This window comes from Taudactylus pleione, unplaced genomic scaffold (assembly GCF_031769625.1).
Source record: "Taudactylus pleione unplaced genomic scaffold, aTauple2 ptg001851l, whole genome shotgun sequence".
Lineage (NCBI taxonomy): Eukaryota > Metazoa > Chordata > Amphibia > Anura > Myobatrachidae > Taudactylus > Taudactylus pleione.
The window spans coordinates 145001-169108 of NW_028286248.1; the positions used below are offsets into that span (position 1 = coordinate 145001).

General features: G+C 47.1%; 1 protein-coding gene across 5 annotated transcripts in view; it reads right to left on the reverse strand.

The window, feature by feature from the left end:
* Positions 1 to 24108, reverse strand: part of LOC148436261 (arf-GAP with GTPase, ANK repeat and PH domain-containing protein 3-like) — a 281879-nt gene that overhangs the window by 136766 nt on the left and 121005 nt on the right. For all 5 annotated transcript variants that reach the window (XM_088465112.1, XM_088465115.1, XM_088465113.1 and 2 more), the window contains exons 5-7: positions 21975 to 22116; positions 11857 to 11991; positions 11635 to 11762 (exon numbers count right to left, since the gene is read on the reverse strand). In XM_088465112.1, the coding sequence (XP_088321238.1) occupies positions 11635 to 11762; positions 11857 to 11991; positions 21975 to 22116 (405 nt within the window). The remainder of the gene's footprint in view (positions 1 to 11634; positions 11763 to 11856; positions 11992 to 21974; positions 22117 to 24108) is intronic.

The window sequence follows — 24108 nt, forward strand, 5'->3', positions numbered from 1 at the left end:
TGTGTGACCTGTGCTAGTGCTGCTGTCTGTGTAGTTATACTGTATACTCTGCAGTGTGTGTGACATGTGCTAGCGCTGCTGTCTGTGTAGTTATACTGTATACCCTGCAGTGTGTGTGACCTGTGCTAGCGCTGCTGTCTGTGTAGTTATACTGTATACTCTGCAGTGTGTGTGACATGTGCTAGCGCTGCTGTCTGTGTAGTTATACTGTATACCCTGCAGTGTATGTGACATGCGCTAGCGCTGCTGTCTGTGTAGTTATACTGTATACCCTGCAGTGTGTGTGACCTGTGCTAGTGCTGCTGTCTGTGTAGTTATACTGTATACCCTGCAGTGTATGTGACCTGTGCTAGCGCTGCTGTCTGTGTAGTTATACTGTATACCCTGCAGTGTATGTGACCTGTGCTAGCGCTGCTGTCTGTGTAGTTATACTGTATACCCTGCAGTGTATGTGACATGTGCTAGCGCTGCTGTCTGTGTAGTTATACTGTATACCCTGCAGTGTGTGTGACCTGTGCTAGCGCTGCTGTCTGTGTAGTTATACTGTATACTCTGCAGTGTATGTGACCTGTGCTAGCGCTGCTGTCTGTGTAGTTATACTGTATACCCTGCAGTATGTGTGACCTGTGCTAGCGCTGCTGTCTGTGTAGTTATACTGTACACTCTGCAGTGTATGTGACATGTGCTAGCGCTGCTGTCTGTGTAGTTATACTGTATACCCTGCAGTGTGTGTGACATGTGCTAGCGCTGCTGTCTGTGTAGTTATACTGTATACTCTGCAGTGTATGTGACCTGTGCTAGTGCTGCTGTCTGTGTAGTTATACTGTATACCCTGCAGTGTGTGTGACCTGTGCTAGCGCTGCTGTCTGAGTAGTTATACTGTATACTCTGCAGTGTGTGTGACCTGTGCTAGTGCTGTCTGTGTAGTTATACTGTATACCCTGCAGTGTGTGTGACATGTGCTAGTGCTGCTGTCTGTGTAGTTATACTGTATACCCTGCAGTGTATGTGACCTGTGCTAGCGCTGCTGTCTGTGTAGTTATACTGTATACTCTGCAGTGTATGTGACCTGTGCTAGTGCTGCTGTCTGTGTAGTTATACTGTATACCCTGCAGTGTATGTGACCTGTGCTAGCGCTGCTGTCTGAGTAGTTATACTGTATACTCTGCAGTGTGTGTGACCTGTGCTGCTGTCTGTGTAGTTATACTGTATACTCTGCAGTGTGTGTGACCTGTGCTAGCGCTGCTGTCTGTGTAGTTATACTGTATACTCTGCAGTGTGTGTGACCTGTGCTAGCGCTGCTGTCTGAGTAGTTATACTGTATACTCTGCAGTGTGTGTGACCTGTGCTGCTGTCTGTGTAGTTATACTGTATACCCTGCAGTGTATGTGACCTGTGCTAGCGCTGCTGTCTGTGTAGTTATACTGTATACCCTGCAGTGTGTGTGACCTGTGCTAGTGCTGCTGTCTGTGTAGTTATACTGTATACCCTGCAGTGTGTGTGACCTGTGCTAGCGCTGCTGTCTGAGTAGTTATACTGTATACTCTGCAGTGTGTGTGACCTGTGCTGCTGTCTGTGTAGTTATACTGTATACCCTGCAGTGTGTGTGACCTGTGCTAGCGCTGCTGTCTGTGTAGTTATACTGTATACCCTGCAGTGTGTGTGACCTGTGCTAGTGCTGCTGTCTGTGTAGTTATACTGTATACTCTGCAGTGTGTGTGACCTGTGCTAGCGCTGCTGTCTGTGTAGTTAAACTGTATACTCTGCAGTGTGTGTGACCTGTGCTGCTGTCTGTGTAGTTATACTGTATACTCTGCAGTGTGTGTGACCTGTGCTAGCGCTGCTGTCTGTGTAGTTATACTGTATACCCTGCAGTGTATGTGACCTGTGCTAGCGCTGCTGTCTGTGTAGTTATACTGTATACCCTGCAGTGTATGTGACCTGTGCTAGCGCTGCTGTCTGTGTAGTTATACTGTATACTCTGCAGTGTGTGTGACCTGTGCTAGCGCTGCTGTCTGTGTAGTTATACTGTATACTCTGCAGTGTGTGTGACCTGTGCTAGCGTTGCTGTCTGTGTAGTTATACTGTATACCCTGCAGTGTATGTGACCTGTGCTGCTGTCTGTGTAGTTATACTGTATACTCTGCAGTGTATGTGACCTGTGCTGCTGTCTGTGTAGTTATACTGTATACTCTGCAGTGTGTGTGACCTGTGCTAGCGCTGCTGTCTGTGTAGTTATACTGTATACCCTGCAGTGTATGTGACCTGTGCTAGCGCTGCTGTCTGTGTAGTTATACTGTATACCCTGCAGTGTGTGTGACCTGTGCTAGCGCTGCTGTCTGTGTAGTTATACTGTATACCCTGCAGTGTGTGTGACCTGTGCTAGCGTTGCTGTCTGTGTAGTTATACTGTATACCCTGCAGTGTATGTGACCTGTGCTGCTGTCTGTGTAGTTATACTGTATACTCTGCAGTGTGTGTGACCTGTGCTAGCGCTGCTGTCTGTGTAGTTATACTGTATACCCTGCAGTGTGTGTGACCTGTGCTAGCGCTGCTGTCTGTGTAGTTATACTGTATACCCTGCAGTGTATGTGACCTGTGCTAGCGCTGCTGTCTGTGTAGTTATACTGTATACTCTGCAGTGTATGTGACCTGTGCTAGCGCTGCTGTCTGTGTAGTTATACTGTATACCCTGCAGTGTATGTGACCTGTGCTAGCGCTGCTATCTGTGTAGTTATACTGTATACTCTGCAGTGTATGTGACCTGTGCTAGCGCTGCTATCTGTGTAGTTATACTGTATACCCTGCAGTGTATGTGACCTGTGCTAGCGCTGCTGTCTGTGTAGTTATACTGTATACCCTGCAGTGTGTGTGACATGTGCTAGCGCTGCTGTCTGTGTAGTTATACTGTATACCCTGCAGTGTGTGTGACCTGTGCTAGTGCTGCTGTCTGTGTAGTTATACTGTATACTCTGCAGTGTGTGTGACCTGTGCTAGCGCTGCTGTCTGTGTAGTTATACTGTATACTCTGCAGTGTATGTGACCTGTGTTAGCGCTGCTGTCTGTGTAGTTATACTGTATACCCTGCAGTGTGTGTGACCTGTGCTAGCGCTGCTGTCTGTGTAGTTATACTGTATACCCTGCAGTGTGTGTGACATGTGCTAGCGCTGCTGTCTGTGTAGTTATACTGTATACCCTGCAGTGTATGTGATCTGTGCTGTCTGTGTAGTTATACTGTATACTCTGCAGTGTGTGTGACCTGTGCTAGCGCTGCTGTCTGTGTAGTTATACTGTATACTCTGCAGTGTGTGTGACCTGTGCTAGTGCTGTCCGTGTAGTTATACTGTATACCCTGCAGTGTGTGTGACCTGTGCTAGCGCTGATGTCTGTGTAGTTATACTGTATACCCTGCAGTGTATGTGACCTGTGCTAGCGCTGCTGTCTGTGTAGTTATACTGTATACCCTGCAGTGTGTGTGACCTGTGCTAGCGCTGCTGTCTGTGTAGTTATACTGTATACTCTGCAGTGTGTGTGACATGTGCTAGTGCTGCTGTCTGTGTAGTTATACTGTATACTCTGCAGTGTGTGTGACCTGTGCTAGTGCTGCTGTCTGTGTAGTTATACTGTATACCCTGCAGTGTGTGTGACCTGTGCTAGCGCTGCTGTCTGTGTAGTTATACTGTATACCCTGCAGTGTGTGTGACATGTGCTGTCTGTGTAGTTATACTGTATACCCTGCAGTGTATGTGACCTGTGCTAGCGCTGCTGTCTGTGTAGTTATACTGTATACCCTGCAGTGTGTGTGACCTGTGCTAGCGCTGCTGTCTGTGTAGTTATACTGTATACCCTGCAGTGTGTGTGACCTGTGCTGTCTGTGTAGTTATACTGTATACTCTGCAGTGTATGTGACATGTGCTGCTGTCTGTGTAGTTATACTGTATACTCTGCAGTGTATGTGACATGTGCTAGTGCTGCTGTCTGTGTAGTTATACTGTATACCCTGCAGTGTGTGTGACATGTGCTAGTGCTGCTGTCTGTGTAGTTATACTGTATACCCTGCAGTGTGTGTGACCTGTGCTAGTGCTGCTGTCTGTGTAGTTATACTGTATACCCTGCAGTGTGTGTGACATGTGCTAGTGCTGCTGTCTGTGTAGTTATACTGTATACCCTGCAGTGTGTGTGACCTGTGCTGCTGTCTGTGTAGTTATACTGTATACTCTGCAGTGTATGTGACCTGTGCTGCTGTCTGTGTAGTTATACTGTATACCCTGCAGTGTGTGTGACCTGTGCTAGCGCTGCTGTCTGTGTAGTTATACTGTATACCCTGCAGTGTATGTGACCTGTGCTAGCGCTGCTGTCTGTGTAATTATACTGTATACCCTGCAGTGTATGTGACATGTGCTAGCGCTGCTGTCTGTGTAGTTATACTGTATACTCTGCAGTGTATGTGACCTGTGCTGTCTGTGTAGTTATACTGTATACCCTGCAGTGTATGTGACCTGTGCTAGCGCTGCTGTCTGTGTAATTATACTGTATACCCTGCAGTGTGTGTGACATGTGCTAGCGCTGCTGTCTGTGTAGTTATACTGTATACTCTGCAGTGTGTGTGACCTGTGCTAGCGCTGCTGTCTGTGTAGTTATACTGTATACTCTGCAGTGTGTGTGACATGTGCTAGCGCTGCTGTCTGTGTAGTTATACTGTATACCCTGCAGTGTATGTGACATGTGCTAGCGCTGCTGTCTGTGTAGTTATAATGTATACCCTGCAGTGTATGTGACCTGTGCTGCTGTCTGTGTAGTTATACTGTATACTCTGCAGTGTGTGTGACCTGTGCTAGCGCTGCTGTCTGTGTAGTTATACTGTATACCCTGCAGTGTGTGTGACATGTGCTAGCGCTGCTGTCTGTGTAGTTATACTGTATACTCTGCAGTCTGTGTGACCTGTGCTAGCGCTGCTGTCTGTGTAGTTATACTGTATACTCTGCAGTGTGTGTGACATGTGCTAGCGCTGCTGTCTGTGTAGTTATACTGTATACCCTGCAGTGTGTGTGACCTGTGCTAGTGCTGCTGTCTGTGTAGTTATACTGTATACTCTGCAGTGTATGTGACCTGTGCTAGCGCTGCTGTCTGTGTAGTTATACTGTATACTCTGCAGTGTATGTGACCTGTGCTAGCGCTGCTGTCTGTGTAGTTATACTGTATACTCTGCAGTGTATGTGACCTGTGCTAGTGCTGCTGTCTGTGTAGTTATACTGTATACCCTGCAGTGTATGTGACCTGTGCTAGCGCTGCTGTCTGTGTAGTTATACTGTATACTCTGCAGTGTATGTGACCTGTGCTAGTGCTGCTGTCTGTGTAGTTATACTGTATACTCTGCAGTGTGTGTGACCTGTGCTAGCGCTGCTGTCTGTGTAGTTATACTGTATACTCTGCAGTGTATGTGACCTGTGCTAGCGCTGCTGTCTGTGTAGTTATACTGTATACTCTGCAGTGTATGTGACCTGTGCTAGTGCTGCTGTCTGTGTAGTTATACTGTATACTCTGCAGTGTATGTGACCTGTGCTAGCGCTGCTGTCTGTGTAGTTATACTGTATACTCTGCAGTGTATGTGACCTGTGCTAGCGCTGCTGTCTGTGTAGTTATACTGTATACTCTGCAGTGTATGTGACCTGTGCTAGTGCTGCTGTCTGTGTAGTTATACTGTATACTCTGCAGTGTGTGTGACCTGTGCTAGCGCTGCTGTCTGTGTAGTTATACTGTATACCCTGCAGTGTGTGTGACATATGCTAGCGCTGCTGTCTGTGTAGTTATACTGTATACCCTGCAGTGTATGTGACCTGTGCTAGCGCTGCTGTCTGTGTAGTTATACTGTATACTCTGCAGTGTATGTGACCTGTGCTAGCGCTGCTGTCTGTGTAGTTATACTGTATACTCTGCAGTGTGTGTGACCTGCGCTGTCTGTGTAGTTATACTGTATACCCTGCAGTGTATGTGACCTGTGCTAGTGCTGCTGTCTGTGTAGTTATACTGTATACCCTGCAGTGTATGTGACCTGTGCTGTCTGTGTAGTTATACTGTATACCCTGCAGTGTATGTGACTTGTGCTAGTGCTGCTGTCTGTGTAGTTATACTGTATACTCTGCAGTGTATGTGACCTGTGCTGCTGTCTGTGTAGTTATACTGTATACCCTGCAGTGTATGTGACCTGTGCTGTCTGTGTAGTTATACTGTATACCCTGCAGTGTATGTGACTTGTGCTAGTGCTGCTGTCTGTGTAGTTATACTGTATACTCTGCAGTGTATGTGACCTGTGCTGCTGTCTGTGTAGTTATACTGTATACTCTGCAGTGTGTGTGACCTGTGCTAGCGCTGCTGTCTGTGTAGTTATACTGTATACCCTGCAGTGTGTGTGACATGTGCTAGTGCTGCTGTTTGTGTAGTTATACTGTATACCCTGCAGTGTATGTGACATGTGCTAGCGCTGCTGTCTGCGTAGTTATACTGTATACCCTGCAGTGTGTGTGACATGTGCTAGTGCTGCTGTCTGTGTAGTTATACTGTATACTCTGCAGTGTATGTGACCTGTGCTGCTGTCTGTGTAGTTATACTGTATACTCTGCAGTGTGTGTGACCTGTGCTAGCGCTGCTGTCTGTGTAGTTATACTGTATACCCTGCAGTGTGTGTGACATGTGCTAGTGCTGCTGTTTGTGTAGTTATACTGTATACCCTGCAGTGTATGTGACATGTGCTAGCGCTGCTGTCTGTGTAGTTATACTGTATACCCTGCAGTGTGTGTGACATGTGCTAGTGCTGCTGTCTGTGTAGTTATACTGTATACTCTGCAGTGTATGTGACATGTGCTAGCGCTGCTGTCTGTGTAGTTATACTGTATACCCTGCAGTGTGTGTGACCTGTGCTAGCGCTGCTGTCTGTGTAGTTATACTGTATACTCTGTAGTGTATGTGACCTGTGCTAGCGCTGCTGTCTGTGTAGTTATACTGTATACCCTGCAGTGTGTGTGACCTGTGCTAGCGCTGCTGTCTGTGTAGTTATACTGTATACCCTGCAGTGTGTGTGACATGTGCTGTCTGTGTAGTTATACTGTATACCCTGCAGTGTATGTGACATGTGCTAGCGCTGCTGTCTGTGTAGTTATACTGTATACTCTGCAGTGTATGTGACCTGTGCTAGCGCTGCTGTCTGTGTAGTTATACTGTATACCCTGCAGTGTGTGTGACATGTGCTAGCGCTGCTGTCTGTGTAGTTATACTGTATACTCTGCAGTGTATGTGACCTGTGCTAGCGCTGCTGTCTGTGTAGTTATACTGTATACCCTGCAGTGTGTGTGACATGTGCTAGCGCTGCTATCTGTGTAGTTATACTGTATACTCTGCAGTGTATGTGACCTGTGCTGTCTGTGTAGTTATACTGTATACTCTGCAGTGTATGTGACCTGTGCTAGTGCTGCTGTCTGTGTAGTTATACTGTATACTCTGCAGTGTATGTGACCTGTGCTAGCGCTGCTGTCTGTGTAGTTATACTGTATACCCTGCAGTGTATGTGACCTGTGCTAGTGCTGCTGTCTGTGTAGTTATACTGTATACTCTGCAGTGTGTGTGACCTGTGCTAGCGCTGCTGTCTGTGTAGTTATACTGTATACCCTGCAGTGTATGTGACCTGTGCTAGCGCTGCTGTCTGTGTAGTTATACTGTATACCCTGCAGTGTATGTGACCTGTGCTAGTGCTGCTGTCTGTGTAGTTATACTGTATACTCTGCAGTGTGTGTGACCTGTGCTAGCGCTGCTGTCTGTGTAGTTATACTGTATACTCTGCAGTGTATGTGACCTGTGCTAGCGCTGCTGTCTGTGTAGTTATACTGTATACCCTGCAGTGTATGTGACCTGTGCTAGCGCTGCTGTCTGTGTAGTTATACTGTATACCCTGCAGTGTGTGTGACCTGTGCTAGTGCTGCTGTCTGTGTAGTTATACTGTATACTCTGCAGTGTGTGTGACCTGTGCTAGCGCTGCTGTCTGTGTAGTTATACTGTATACTCTGCAGTGTGTGTGACATGTGCTAGCGCTGCTGTCTGTGTAGTTATACTGTATACTCTGCAGTGTGTGTGACCTGTGCTAGCGCTGCTGTCTGTGTAGTTATACTGTATACCCTGCAGTGTATGTGACATGTGCTAGCGCTGCTGTCTGTGTAGTTATACTGTATACCCTGCAGTGTATGTGACCTGTGCTAGCGCTGCTGTCTGTGTAGTTATACTGTATACCCTGCAGTGTATGTGACATGTGCTAGCGCTGCTGTCTGTGTAGTTATACTGTATATCCTGCAGTGTATGTGACCTGTGCTAGCGCTGCTGTCTGTGTAGTTATACTGTATACCCTGCAGTGTATGTGACCTGTGCTAGCGCTGCTGTCTGTGTAGTTATACTGTATACTCTGCAGTGTGTGTGACCTGTGCTGCTGTCTGTGTAGTTATACTGTATACTCTGCAGTGTATGTGACCTGTGCTAGCGCTGCTGTCTGTGTAGTTATACTGTATACCCTGCAGTGTGTGTGACCTGTGCTGTCTGTGTAGTTATACTGTATACCCTGTAGTGTGTGTGACCTGTGCTAGCGCTGCTGTCTGTGTAGTTATACTGTATACCCTGCAGTGTGTGTGACCTGTGCTAGCGCTGCTGTCTGTGTAGTTATACTGTATACTCTGCAGTGTATGTGACATGTGCTAGCGCTGCTGTCTGTGTAGTTATACTGTATACCCTGCAGTGTATGTGACCTGTGCTAGCGCTGCTGTCTATGTAGTTATACTGTATACCCTGCAGTGTGTGTGACCTGTGCTGTCTGTGTAGTTATACTGTATACCCTGCAGTGTGTGTGACCTGTGCTAGCGCTGCTGTCTGTGTAGTTATACTGTATACCCTGCAGTGTGTGTGACATGTGCTGCTGTCTGTGTAGTTATACTGTATACCCTGCAGTGTATGTGACCTGTGCTAGCGCTGCTGTCTGTGTAGTTATACTGTATACCCTGCAGTGTGTGTGACCTGTGCTGTCTGTGTAGTTATACTGTATACCCTGCAGTGTGTGTGACCTGTGCTAGCGCTGCTGTCTGTGTAGTTATACTGTATACTCTGCAGTGTGTGTGACCTGTGCTAGCGCTGCTGTCTGTGTAGTTATACTGTATACTCTGCAGTGTATGTGACATGTGCTAGCGCTGCTGTCTGTGTAGTTATACTGTATACCCTGCAGTGTGTGTGACCTGTGCTAGCGCTGCTGTCTGTGTAGTTATACTGTATACCCTGCAGTGTGTGTGACCTGTGCTAGCGCTGCTGTCTGTGTAGTTATACTGTATACTCTGCAGTGTATGTGACCTGTGCTAGTGCTGCTGTCTGTGTAGTTATACTGTATACCCTGCAGTGTGTGACCTGTGCTAGCGCTGCTGTCTGTGTAGTTATACTGTATACCCTGCAGTGTATGTGACATGTGCTAGTGCTGCTGTCTGTGTAGTTATACTGTATACTCTGCAGTGTATGTGACCTGTGCTAGTGCTGCTGTCTGTGTAGTTATACTGTATACCCTGCAGTGTATGTGACCTGTGCTAGCGCTGCTGTCTGTGTAGTTATACTGTATACCCTGCAGTGTATGTGACCTGTGCTAGCGCTGCTGTCTGTGTAGTTATACTGTATACCCTGCAGTGTATGTGACCTGTGCTAGCGCTGCTGTCTGTGTAGTTATACTGTATACCCTGCAGTGTATGTGACATGTGCTAGCGCTGCTGTCTGTGTAGTTATACTGTATACCCTGCATTGTATGTGACCTGTGCTAGTGCTGCTGTCTGTGTAGTTATACTGTATACTCTGCAGTGTGTGTGACCTGTGCTAGCGCTGCTGTCTGTGTAGTTATACTGTATACCCTGCAGTGTGTGTGACCTGTGCTAGCGCTGCTGTCTGTGTAGTTATACTGTATACCCTGCAGTGTGTGTGACCTGTGCTAGCGCTGCTGTCTGTGTAGTTATACTGTATACCCTGCAGTGTGTGTGACCTGTGCTAGCGCTGCTGTCTGTGTAGTTATACTGTTTACCCTGCAGTGTATGTGACCTGTGCTAGCGCTGCTGTCTGTGTAGTTATACTGTATACCCTGCAGTGTGTGTGACCTGTGCTGTCTGTGTAGTTATACTGTATACCCTGCAGTGTATGTGACCTGTGCTAGCGCTGCTGTCTGTGTAGTTATAATGTATACTCTGCAGTGTATGTGACCTGTGCTGTCTGTGTAGTTATACTGTATACCCTGCAGTGTATGTGACCTGTGCTAGCGCTGCTGTCTGTGTAGTTATAATGTATACTCTGCAGTGTATGTGACCTGTGCTAGCGCTGCTGTCTGTGTAGTTATACTGTATACCCTGCAGTGTGTGTGACCTGTGCTAGCGCTGCTGTCTGTGTAGTTATACTGTATACCCTGCAGTGTGTGTGACCTGTGCTAGCGCTGCTGTCTGTGTAGTTATACTGTATACCCTGCAGTGTATGTGACCTGTGCTAGCGCTGCTGTCTGTGTAGTTATACTGTATACCCTGCAGTGTGTGTGACCTGTGCTAGTGCTGCTGTCTGTGTAGTTATACTGTATACCCTGCAGTGTGTGTGACCTGTGCTAGCGCTGCTGTCTGTGTAGTTATACTGTATACCCTGCAGTGTATGTGACCTGTGCTAGCGCTGCTGTCTGTGTAGTTATACTGTATACCCTGCAGTGTATGTGACCTGTGCTAGCGCTGCTGTCTGTGTAGTTATACTGTATACCCTGCAGTGTATGTGACATGTGCTAGCGCTGCTGTCTGTGTAGTTATACTGTATACCCTGCAGTGTGTGTGACCTGTGCTAGCGCTGCTGTCTGTGTAGTTATACTGTATACTCTGCAGTGTATGTGACCTGTGCTAGCGCTGCTGTCTGTGTAGTTATACTGTATACACTGCAGTGTGTGTGACCTGTGCTAGCGCTGCTGTCTGTGTAGTTATACTGTATACTCTGCAGTGTATGTGACCTGTGCTAGCGCTGCTGTCTGTGTAGTTATACTGTATACTCTGCAGTGTGTGTGACCTGTGCTAGCGCTGCTGTCTGTGTAGTTATACTGTATACCCTGCAGTGTGTGTGACCTGTGCTAGCGCTGCTGTCTGTGTAGTTATACTGTTTACCCTGCAGTGTATGTGACCTGTGCTGTCTGTGTAGTTATACTGTATACCCTGCAGTGTATGTGACCTGTGCTAGTGCTGCTGTCTGTGTAGTTATACTGTATACTCTGCAGTGTGTGTGACCTGTGCTAGCGCTGCTGTCTGTGTAGTTATACTGTATACCCTGCAGTGTGTGTGACCTGTGCTAGCGCTGCTGTCTGTGTAGTTATACTGTATACCCTGCAGTGTATGTGACCTGTGCTGCTGTCTGTGTAGTTATACTGTATACCCTGCAGTGTGTGTGACCAGCCGTCCCCCAGAGCAGCACACGTGGTGTAAAGGAGAGCGGTGATGTACACTGGATGGAGCTCTCTCATGGCAGATTAGACAGATCTCTAATGCACCTAAACAGTAATTTATCTCCACAACAAAGCATGAGTGTGATTACAGATAGCGCGGCGGCAACCACGTACCTGATTAATGTGCATGGACGGAATGGTGGCCGCAGACACGGAAGAATGGCTCGGAGAATTGGGCAAAGACTTGCACGGGCCAATAGAAAGCTGCTGCTTCTTCCGAATAGCCACCACCTTCTGAGCCACTGATCCAGCAGAACGGGAAATGAGGAGAAAAAGAAATGTAAGGGGGGGTTAGTAAAATGGGGTATTGTTATTCCCTCCCATCGCTGTCCTCACCGTCCTGGAAAACACGCTCCACATTCAGGCCATACGTGGCACACGTCTCATAGTAAGTGCAGCGCTTCAAGTCGTTGGACAATTTCCGTGCTCGTGAGTCATCGATAACTCGGGGGTTTGTTGCACTGATGGCATCTGGGACAAAGAGTTGTATATTAAATGTCTGACAGTAATAACGGTAACTCAACACATCTGCCGGATCCCAGCACAGAGCGCCATGTGATAATGATGAGGAGATTCCGCACTAGGACGTGAAAAGCGGCTCAACGGTGAGGTCTATGTAGTGGTGAGGAGGGATAATATAATGATACTACGTGTTACACACAGCACTGGAGGGATAATATAATGATACTACGTGTTACACACAGCACTGGAGGGATAATATAATGATACTACGTGTTACACACAGCACTGGAGGGATAATATAATGATACTACGTGTTACACACAGCACTGGAGGGATAATATAATGATACTACGTGTTACACACAGCACTGGAGGGATAATATAATGATGCTACGTGTTACACACAGCACTGGGGGGATAATATAATGATGCTACGTGTTACACACAGCACTGGGGGGATAATATAATGATACTACGTGTTACACACAGCACGTGCACTGGGGGGATAATATAATGATACTACGTGTTACACACAGCACTGGGGGGATAATATAATGATGCTACGTGTTACACACAGCACTGGGGGGATAATATAATGATACTACGTGTTACACACAGCACTGGGGGGATAATATAATGATACTACGTGTTACACACAGCACTGGGGGGATAATATAATGATGCTACGTGTTACACACAGCACTGGGGGGATAATATAATGATACTACGTGTTACACACAGCACTGGGGGGATAATATAATGATGCTACGTGTTACACACAGCACTGGGGGGATAATATAATGATGCTACGTGTTACACACAGCACTGGGGGGATAATATAATGATGCTACGTGTTACACACAGCACTGGGGGGATAATATAATGATACTACGTGTTACACACAGCACTGGGGGAATAATAAAATGATGCTACGTGTTACACACAGCACTGGGGGAATAATAAAATGATACTACGTGTTACACACAGCACTGGGGGGATAATATAATGATGCTACGTGTTACACACAGCACGTGCACTGGGGGGATAATACAATGATGCTACGTGTTACACACAGCACTGGGGGGATAATATAATGATACTACGTGTTACACACAGCACTGGGGGGATAATATAATGATGCTACGTGTTACACACAGCACTGGGGGGATAATATAATGATGCTACGTGTTACACACAGCACGTGCACTGGGGGGATAATATAATGATACTACGTGTTACACACAGCACGTGCACTGGGGGGATAATATAATGATGCTACGTGTTACACACCGCACGTGCACTGGGGGGATTATATAATGATACTACGTGTTACACACCGCACGTGCACTGGAGGGATAATATAATGATACTACGTGTTACACACAGCACGTGCACTGGGGGGATAATATAATGATGCTACGTGTTACACACAGCACTGGGGGAATAATAAAATGATACTACGTGTTACACACAGCACTGGGGGGATAATATAATGATACTACGTGTTACACACAGCACTGGGGGAATAATAAAATGATACTACGTGTTACACACAGCACTGGGGGAATAATAAAATGATACTACGTGTTACACACAGCACTGGGGGAATAATAAAATGATACTACGTGTTACACACAGCACTGGGGGGATAATATAATGATGCTACGTGTTACACACAGCACGTGCACTGGGGGGATAATACAATGATGCTACGTGTTACACACAGCACTGGGGGGATAATATAATGATACTACGTGTTACACACAGCACTGGGGGGATAATATAATGATGCTACGTGTTACACACAGCACTGGGGGGATAATATAATGATGCTACGTGTTACACACAGCACTGGGGGGATAATATAATGATGCTACGTGTTACACACAGCACGTGCACTGGGGGGATAATATAATGATACTACGTGTTACACACAGCACGTGCACTGGGGGGATAATATAATGATGCTACGTGTTACACACCGCACGTGCACTGGGGGGATTATATAATGATACTACGTGTTACACACCGCACGTGCACTGGAGGGATAATATAATGATACTACGTGTTACACACAGCACGTGCACTGGGGGGATAATATAATGATGCTACGTGTTACACACCGCACGTGCACTGGGGGGATTATATAATGATACTACGTGTTACACACAGCACTGGGGGGATAATATAATGATGCTACGTGTTACACACAGCACTGGGGGGATAATATAATGATGCTACGTGTTACACACAGCACTGGGGGGATAATATAATGATGCTACGTGTTACACACAGCACTGGGGGGATAATATAATGATACTACGTGTTACACACAGCACTGGGGGGATAATATAATGATACTACGTGTTACACACAGCACTGGGGGGATAATATAATGATACTACGTGTTACACACAGCACTGGGGGGATAATATAATGATACTACGTGTTACACACAGCACTGGGGGGATAATATAATGATACTACGTGTTACACACAGCACTGGGGGGATAATATAATGATACTACGTGTTACACACAGCACTGGGGGTTAATATAATGATGCTACGTGTTACACACAGCACTGGGGGGATAATATAATGATACTACGTGTTACACACAGCACTGGGGGGATAATATAATGATGCTACGTGTTACACACAGCAATGGGGGGATAATATAATGATACTACGTGTTACACACAGCACTGGGGGGATAATATAATGATACTACGTGTTACACACAGCACTGGAGGGATAATATAATGATACTACGTGTTACACACAGCACTGGGGGGATAATATAATGATACTACGTGTTACACACAGCACTGGGGGAATAATAAAATGATACTACGTGTTACACACAGCACTGGGGGAATAATAAAATGATACTACGTGTTACACACAGCACTGGGGGGATAATACAATGATGCTACGTGTTACACACAGCACGTGCACTGGGGGATAATATAATGATACTACGTGTTACACACAGCACTGGGGGGATAATATAATGATGCTACGTGTTACACACAGCACGTGCACTGGGGGGATAATATAATGATGCTACGTGTTACACACCGCACGTGCACTGGGGGGGATTATATAATGATACTACGTGTTACACACAGCACTGGGGGGATAATATAATGATGCTACGTGTTACACACAGCACGTGCACTGGGGGGATAATATAATGATGCTACGTGTTACACACCGCACGTGCACTGGGGGGATTATATAATGATACTACGTGTTACACACAGCACTGGGGGGATAATATAATGATACTACGTGTTACACACCGCACGTGCACTGGAGGGATAATATAATGATACTACGTGTTACACACAGCACGTGCACTGGGGGGATAATATAATGATGCTACGTGTTACACACCGCACGTGCACTGGGGGGATTATATAATGATACTACGTGTTACACACAGCACTGGGGGGATAATATAATGATGCTACGTGTTACACACAGCACTGGGGGGATAATATAATGATGCTACGTGTTACACACAGCACGTGTACTGGGGGGATAATATAATGATGCTACGTGTTACACACAGCACTGGGGGGATAATATAATGATGCTACGTGTTACACACCGCACGTGCACTGGGGGGATTATATAATGATACTACGTGTTACACACCGCACGTGCACTGGAGGGATAATATAATGATGCTACGTGTTACACACAGCACGTGCACTGGGGGGATAATATAATGATGCTACGTGTTACACACCGCACGTGCACTGGGGGGATTATATAATGATACTACGTGTTACACACCGCACGTGCACTGGAGGGATAATATAATGATACTACGTGTTACACACAGCACGTGCACTGGGGGGATAATATAATGATGCTACGTGTTACACACAGCACGTGCACTGGGGGGATTATATAATGATACTACGTGTTACACACAGCACTGGGTGGATAATATAATGATGCTACGTGTTACACACAGCACTGGGGGGATAATATAATGATGCTACGTGTTACACACAGCACGTGCACTGGGGGGATAATATAATGATGCTACGTGTTACACACAGCACTGGGGGGATAATATAATGATGCTACGTGTTACACACAGCACGTGCACTGGGGGGATAATATAATGATGCTACGTGTTACACACAGCACTGGGGGGATAATATAATGATGCTACGTGTTACACACAGCACTGGGGGGATAATATAATGATGCTACGTGTTACACACAGCACGTGCACTGGGGGGATAATATAATGATGCTACGTGTTACACACAGCACTGGGGGGATAATATAATGATGCTACGTGTTACACACAGCACGTGCACTGGAGGGATAATATAATGATACTACGTGTTACACACAGCACGTGCACTGGGGGGATAATATAATGATGCTACGTGTTACACACCGCACGTGCACTGGGGGGATAATATAATGATGCTACGTGTTACATACCGCACGTGCACTGGGGGGATAATATAATGATGCTACGTGTTACACACAGCACGTGCACTGGGGGGATAATATAATGATGCTACGTGTTACACACAGCACGTGCACTGGGGGGATAATATAATGATACGTGTTACACACAGCACGTGCACTGGGGGGATAATATAATGACACTACGTGTTACACACAGCACAGGGGGGATAATATAATGATGCTATGTGTTACACACAGCACGTGCACTGGGGGGATAATATAATGATGCTACGTGTTACACACAGCACGTGCACTGGGGGGATAATATAATGATGCTACGTGTTACACACCGCACGTGCACTGGGGGGATAATATAATGATGCTACGTGTTACACACAGCACGTGCACTGGGGGGATAATATAATGATGCTACGTGTTACACACAGCACTGGGGGGATAATATAATGATGCTATGTGTTACACACAGCACTGGGGGGATAATATAATGATACGTGTTACACACAGCACGTGCACTGGGGGGATAATATAATGATGCTACGTGTTACACACAGCACTGGGGGGATAATATAATGATGCTATGTGTTACACACAGCACGTGCACTGGGGGGATAATACAATGATACGTGTTACACACCGCACGTGCACTGGGGGGATAATATAATGATGCTACGTGTTACACACAGCACGTGCACTGGGGGGATAATATAATGATGCTACGTGTTACACACAGCACGTGCACTGGGGGGATAATATAATGATGCTACGTGTTACACACAGCACGTGCACTGGGGGGATAATATAATGATGCTACGTGTTACACACAGCACATGCACTGGGGGGATAATATAATGATGCTACGTGTTACACACAGCACGTGCACTGGGGGGATAATATAATGATACGTGTTACACACCGCACGTGCACTGGGGGGATAATATAATGATACTACGTGTTACACACCGCACGTGCACTGGGGGGATAATATAGTGATGCTACGTGTTACACACAGCACGTGCACTGGGGGGATAATATAATGATGCTACGTGTTACACACAGCACGTGCACTGGGGGGATAATACAATGATGCTACGTGTTACACACAGCACGTGCACTGGGGGGATAATACAATGATGCTACGTGTTACACACAGCACGTGCACTGGGGGGATAATATAATGATACTACGTGTTACACACCGCACGTGCACTGGGGGGATAATATAATGATGTTACGTGTTACACACAGCACTGGGGGAATAATATAATGATGCTACGTGTTACACACCGCACGTGCACTGGGGGGATAATATAATGATGCTACGTGTTACACACCGCACGTGCACTGGGGGGATAATATAATGATGTTACGTGTTACACACCGCACGTGCACTGGGGGGATAATATAATGATGTTACGTGTTACACACCGCACGTGCACTGGGGGGATAATATAATGATGTTACGTGTTACACACCGCACGTGCACTTTTACACAAATAGCAGTGTAACCATTGGCTACCAGTTCAAATGTTGGATGATTATAGCCCTTGCTAGGGGTAGGATGGCGGAGCTTCTTGTGCCCTGGAGTGCGTATAGTAGAGTCCTGTATATAACGCCGCTGTGTAATGGCGGTATTGTGCACCTTATAGTAACCATATCTTACCTCCTCATTTCTCGGTGTCTTGTGGTCAGCGCTTGCGGCTAGGGAGCCATGTATCACACAGGCGGGCAGTCGCCTGTAGCGGGTGCTCCTGGCCGTCAGGTGCTTGCTGTGGAGTGGTAGCAGTCGGGCTGTAAGAAGGGAGCGGTGCGCCTGGCGGTCGGGTGATCCGTGTTGCCTGGTGGTGATGTCGTTATTCCGGCGATGATGTTAGCGCGATACTTCTCTATCTGGTCCTGCATTCAGTGCGTTTCATATCACAAAGGCGACTTAATCATGAATGTCTCTCTGTCTGTCAGGACGCCATTGTCTATAGAACGGACCTTTTACCTGGGAGCGAGGTCACACGAAGGTGGGAAGCTCCTGGTGAGGTTTTCCTATGGAAAGTGCAGGTGTGCTATAATAAATGGAGTGATATGTTAGAAGTATGTGTTGTATGAATGTGTATTTAGGTTATGTTGCACAGATGCCCCATTGGGTATTTAGGCCTCGTGCTGTGCCTCCATTTCATCAGTGCCTCCTCCTCTCCAATGTGCCGACTCTTCCTGCACTCAGGTCTTTATTAGGTATTTCTATAAATGATGAGAGGCAGTCATTGTATATGTGTCCTGCTATTCCTATTATTACTTGTATTTGCCCAATGCACTGTGACGAGGGCATTCCAGTGTGTGTAGCCCCCTCCGTGTCACCGTAATAATATGACATTTCTGCTCTTGGTTTGACGTAAAATCTTCCATTTTTTTTAGTACCAACAGTTGTTCTGGGTTTTTCAGCCTTTGTAACTATGATGATGAATAAACCCTTCACGTCTAATCCTCCATGTCCTGGTCTTCTCCTTCTCGTTCCTGGGAATAGACCCCATTGCCTCATTGCTAGTCTTTGTTTTACGTTATTTGCTTTTGTGTAGATTTATTTTTGCCAACGGCTGTTTTACTATTCATCTAATTGTAGGATGTGGCCGTACTTCTGGTACAGATCCCCTATTATTTTGTGGTCACCGTTGGAAACCTCTGGACTCTTCTCTTTATACTTAATGAGCTCTTTTCTATCCATTTTGCAGCGTTCATCATCTATTTGGTTAGTTTGTCTTCTTTATAACCTTTCTCCAAGGACTCTCTTTGTAGTTTGAAGTGATCCATTTCTGGCGTTTCTTCGTATTCTTCTTATTTGGCCCCTGGGTAACCACTTATTGTGGTCGTTGCTTGAAGTACTTAGAACATTGTTCCCATCAACATCTTTTATATGTGTTCTGGTTTCAAAGTGTTATTTCTGCCACAAGCTGTGAACTCCAGACCAATCTCATTAGCGTTTATATATTCTTTGATTACTTCTAGTTTAATTTCTGGTCCGTCCCAGATGAGAAAAACGTCATCTATAGAACGTTCCCAACAGATAAGGTTTCCGTGCTGGGTGTTGTTGCTCCAGATCTGTCAGACAGACACAGTCTAGATGAAGTCGCCTTTGCAGTACGAGACAGAATGAAAGCAGGACCAGATAGAGAAGTATCTTCCCAACACCAGCACCAGAGCAGCGACGTCACCACACAGGTCACCTGACTGCCAGACGCACCGATCCCTTCTTACAGCCCAGCTGTTACCGCTCTACGGCAAGCACCAGATGACCAGAAACACCGATTCTAGTCACTGTCCGGTAAACTACCAGAAACACCGCTACAACTGACAGCCTGACAGATGGATACATGGCTCCCCAGCCACCAGCGCTGAACAAAAGACACCAACAAATGAGGTGGTAAGATATGGTTAGCAGGGTGGACAACACCTCCATTACACAGCGCATTATATACGGGATTGTGGTTATACTATACTGACTCCAAAACACAGGAAGCTCCGCCATCCTACCCCTAGAAAGGGCTATAAACACCTAACATTTTATATTACCATCAGTTACAAATCAACTGGCAATCGTTACACTGTTATTTATTTCACTTTGTTAACAAGTGCATGTACAGTATATAACACATAACATTTTAATATCACACCACATCGCTACATAGCGTTCACTTATATTTTGACTAAATCCAGACTGATATCCAATTCTAAATATGGAGTGGGGGGCAGGAGACCTCTTACTACAAAATGTAAATCTAGCTAGATGCATAGAGATACATGAGCCGGTTCATGTAGAATAACGGATATATCTACTACACAATACAAGAAGCAAATGCCCTAACCTTGTACCAATGTACTTACCCCTCCTCATCACCTTCACTCACCTGCCTGATCACTTCCCCTGTACTTACCCCTCCTCATCACCGTCACTCACCTGCCTGATCACTTCCCCTGTACTTACCCCTGCTCATCACCTTCACTCACCTGTCTGACCACTTCCCCTGTACTTACCCCTCCTCATCACCCTCACTCACCTGTCTGATCACTTCCCCTGTACTTACCCCTCCTCGGCAATGTCACTCACCTTCCTGATCACTTCCCCCTCCTCATCACCTTCACTCACCTGTCTGATCACTTCCCCTGTACTTACCCCTCCTCATCACCTTCACTCACCTGTCTGAGCACTTCCCCTGTACTTACCCCTGCTCATCACCTTCACTCACCTGTCTGATCACTTCCCCTGTACTTACCCCTCCTCATCACCTTCACTCACCTGTCTGATCACTTCCCCTGTACTTACCCCTCCTCAGCACTGTCACTCACCTGCCTGATCACTTCCCCTGTACTTACCCCTCCTCATCACCTTCACTCACCTGTCTGATCACTTCCCCTGTACTTACCCCTGCTCATCACCTTCACTCACCTGTCTGATCACTTCCCCTGTACTTACCCCTCCTCAGCACTGTCACTCACCTGCCTGATCACTTCCCCTGTACTTACCCCTCCTCATCACCTTCACTCACCTGTCTGATCACTTCCCCTGTACTTACCCCCCTCATCACCTTCACTCACCTGCCTGATCACTTCCCCTGTACTTACCCCTGCTCATCACCTTCACTCACCTGTCTGATCACTTCCCCTGTACTTACCCCTCCTCACCACTGTCACTCACCTGCCTGATCACTTCCCCTGTACTTACCCCCCTCATCACCTTCACTCACCTGCCTGATCACTACCCCTGTACTTACCCCCCCTCATCACCTTCACTCACCTGCCTGATCACTTCCCCTGTACTTACCCCTCCTCATCACCTTCACTCACCTGTCTGAGCACTTCCCCTGTACTTACCCCTGCTCATCACCTTCACTCACCTGTCTGATCACTTCCCCTGTACTTACCCCTCCTCATCACCTTCACTCACCTGTCTGATCACTTCCCCTGTACTTACCCCTCCTCAGCACTGTCACTCACCTGCCTGATCACTTCCCCTGTACTTACCCCTGCTCATCACCTTCACTCACCTGCCTGATCACTTCCCCTGTACTTACCCCTCATCACCTTCACTCACCTGTCTGATCACTTCCCCTGTACTTACCCCTCCTCAGCACTGTCACTCACCTGCCTGATCACTTCCCCTGTACTTACCCCTCCTCATCACCTTCACTCACCTGTCTGATCACTTCCCCTGTACTTACCCCTCCTCACCACTGTCACTCACCTGTCTGATCACTTCCCCTGTACTTACCCCTCCTCACCACTGTCACTCACCTGCCTGATCACTTCCCCTGTACTTACCCCTCCTCACCACTGTCACTCACCTGCCTGATCACTTCCCCTGTACTTACCCCTCCTCACCACCGTCACTCACCTGTCTGATAACTTCCCCTGTACTAACCCCTCATCCTCACCTGCAATCACCTGTCTGAACATGGCAGTGCCTTCATCCTGTCAGACAATGATACTGACTATGGCGCACGCAGTAAATCCCCAATATCAGAAAACCACACTCGTTGGGTTACATACCTTGTGTTCCTACAAGCACCATGGGAACATCAGCCGTGTTACGGTAACTGGACAGACGTGCGTAATAATTAAATACTGTCTGGAAACTGATTTCATCCTCAAGACTGAACACAAAGACAACAGCATCGACCCACGCTGCGAACTGCAAGGGAAAGAAGAGTGCGTGGGACAAGATGGCGGACGGCAGGTAAAGGGTGTCTGCACGAGCAACAGCTGAGCTATCACCTTGTTATATAGCCCACATTATATGGGCTTCCACACAGTGTATAGGAATTTATTCTGTAATATATTTGCAGGAATACAGCAATGTCGATAAAAGGTATTTAAAAAGAGGAGATATGGTAAGAGCTTACCTTTGTTATCTCCCTTTCTACGAGGTCATTAGGGTCCACAGGTGACCTTGGGGTATAGGTGAATGACGTAGGCATCGGGCACCATGCAGTTAACTTCTTTACCCCAGGATGCACTGGTCCCCCTCCATACCCCGCCTCCCAGCCAGGGCTTTACTCAGTTTAGTAGCAAGCCAGAGGCCGGAGGAGAGTACTGTGAGAGAGAAGGAAGTCTGGACCATATAAGAATCACATTCTCGATAGGAAGGAGACAGACTGTAGACCAGACGACACCATAGCTACCGTACAGGGCGTAAGGGCGGGTGCCCTGTGGACCCTAAGGACCTCGTAGAAAGGGAGATAACAAAGGTAAGTTCTTACCATATCTCCTGTTTTCTACTTCAGGTTACTTAGGGTCCCAAAGCAGTTCCCCTTAAAGGTGGGGACGCTCCTGTACAGAAAGGTAGCTTGTAATTGTGTCGGGAGGCCATTAGGTCCACGTCTGGAAGACCCCACCAGGAGTTGAAACACCTCCTGGTGAAGAGACCACTCCCCTGGATGCATGTCGTGACGGCTGAGTAAGTCCGCCTCCCAATTGAGGACACCGGGTATGAACACTGCCTATATGGCTGGCAGATGGCCCTCAGCCCATGTCAGGATGCGTGACACTTCTCGCATGGCCGCCTGACTTCGAGTTCCTTCCTGGTGGTTGATGTACGCCACCGTCGTGTCGTTGTCTGACCGCATCTGCACAGGACTTCCTTGTAGGATGTGTCTTGCTCTTGTGAGAGCCAGGAAGACTGACATTAGTTCCAATATATTGATTGGAAGGACGGTTTCCTCTAGCGTCCACCGACCCTGAAAGGAGTGGGGACCTGACACTGTGCCCCAACCCCGCAGACTGGCATCCGTTGTCAGTAGGGTTCAGTCCAGTATCCAAAAGGGGCAACCCTGGCTGAGATGCCGAGTTTGCAGCCACCAAGCCAGAGACAACCTGACTTCCGGGGAGAGCACAATTGTCTGTGCCTTCAATTTCAGAGGTGATATGTCCCATCGGGCAAGGATCAATGTCCGTAGAGTCCTCGAATTAAATTGCACATACTCCACCATGTCGAACATTGACACCATCGACCCCAACAATTGCATTGCTGCATGCACAGAGACCCGGCGACTGTGGAGACATCTGCGTACCCACGTCTGCAACACCGAGATCTTGTCTGATGTCAGGAAGATCCTTTGCTGCTGTGAGTCCAAAAGATGCAGATGCAGCATCCTAGATGCAGCATCCTTTGCGACGGAGTTAGAGACTACTTCTCCCAATTTATAACCCATCCATGCGACTGAAGCACAGAGATGGTCATCTGGAGGTGATGGAGAAGTACCTCTGGAGATCCTGCCAGGAGCAACAGATCGTCCAGATATGGTAATAAGCAGATCCCCTGCAGCCGCAGATGGGACGCCATTACTGCCATAATTTTTGTAAATACCCGAGGGGCCGTGGATAGGCCAAAGGGTAACGTCTGGAACCGGAACTGTTGCACAGCGAACGTTAGAAACAGTTGATGCGAAGCCACAATCGGGATATGCAGATAGGCATCCCGGATGTCCAGGGATACCATGAAATCCCCCGGTTCAATAGCCAGTATGATAGTACGTAGCGTCTCCATCCAGAAACGAGGAACCCTGAAGAACCTGTTTAGGCACTTGAGGTTCAGGATAGGGCAGTAGGTCCCATTGGGCTTTTGCACATAAAACCCCATGCCCCACTGGGGCTCTGGTACTGGGACAATCACTCCTGCCTTGCG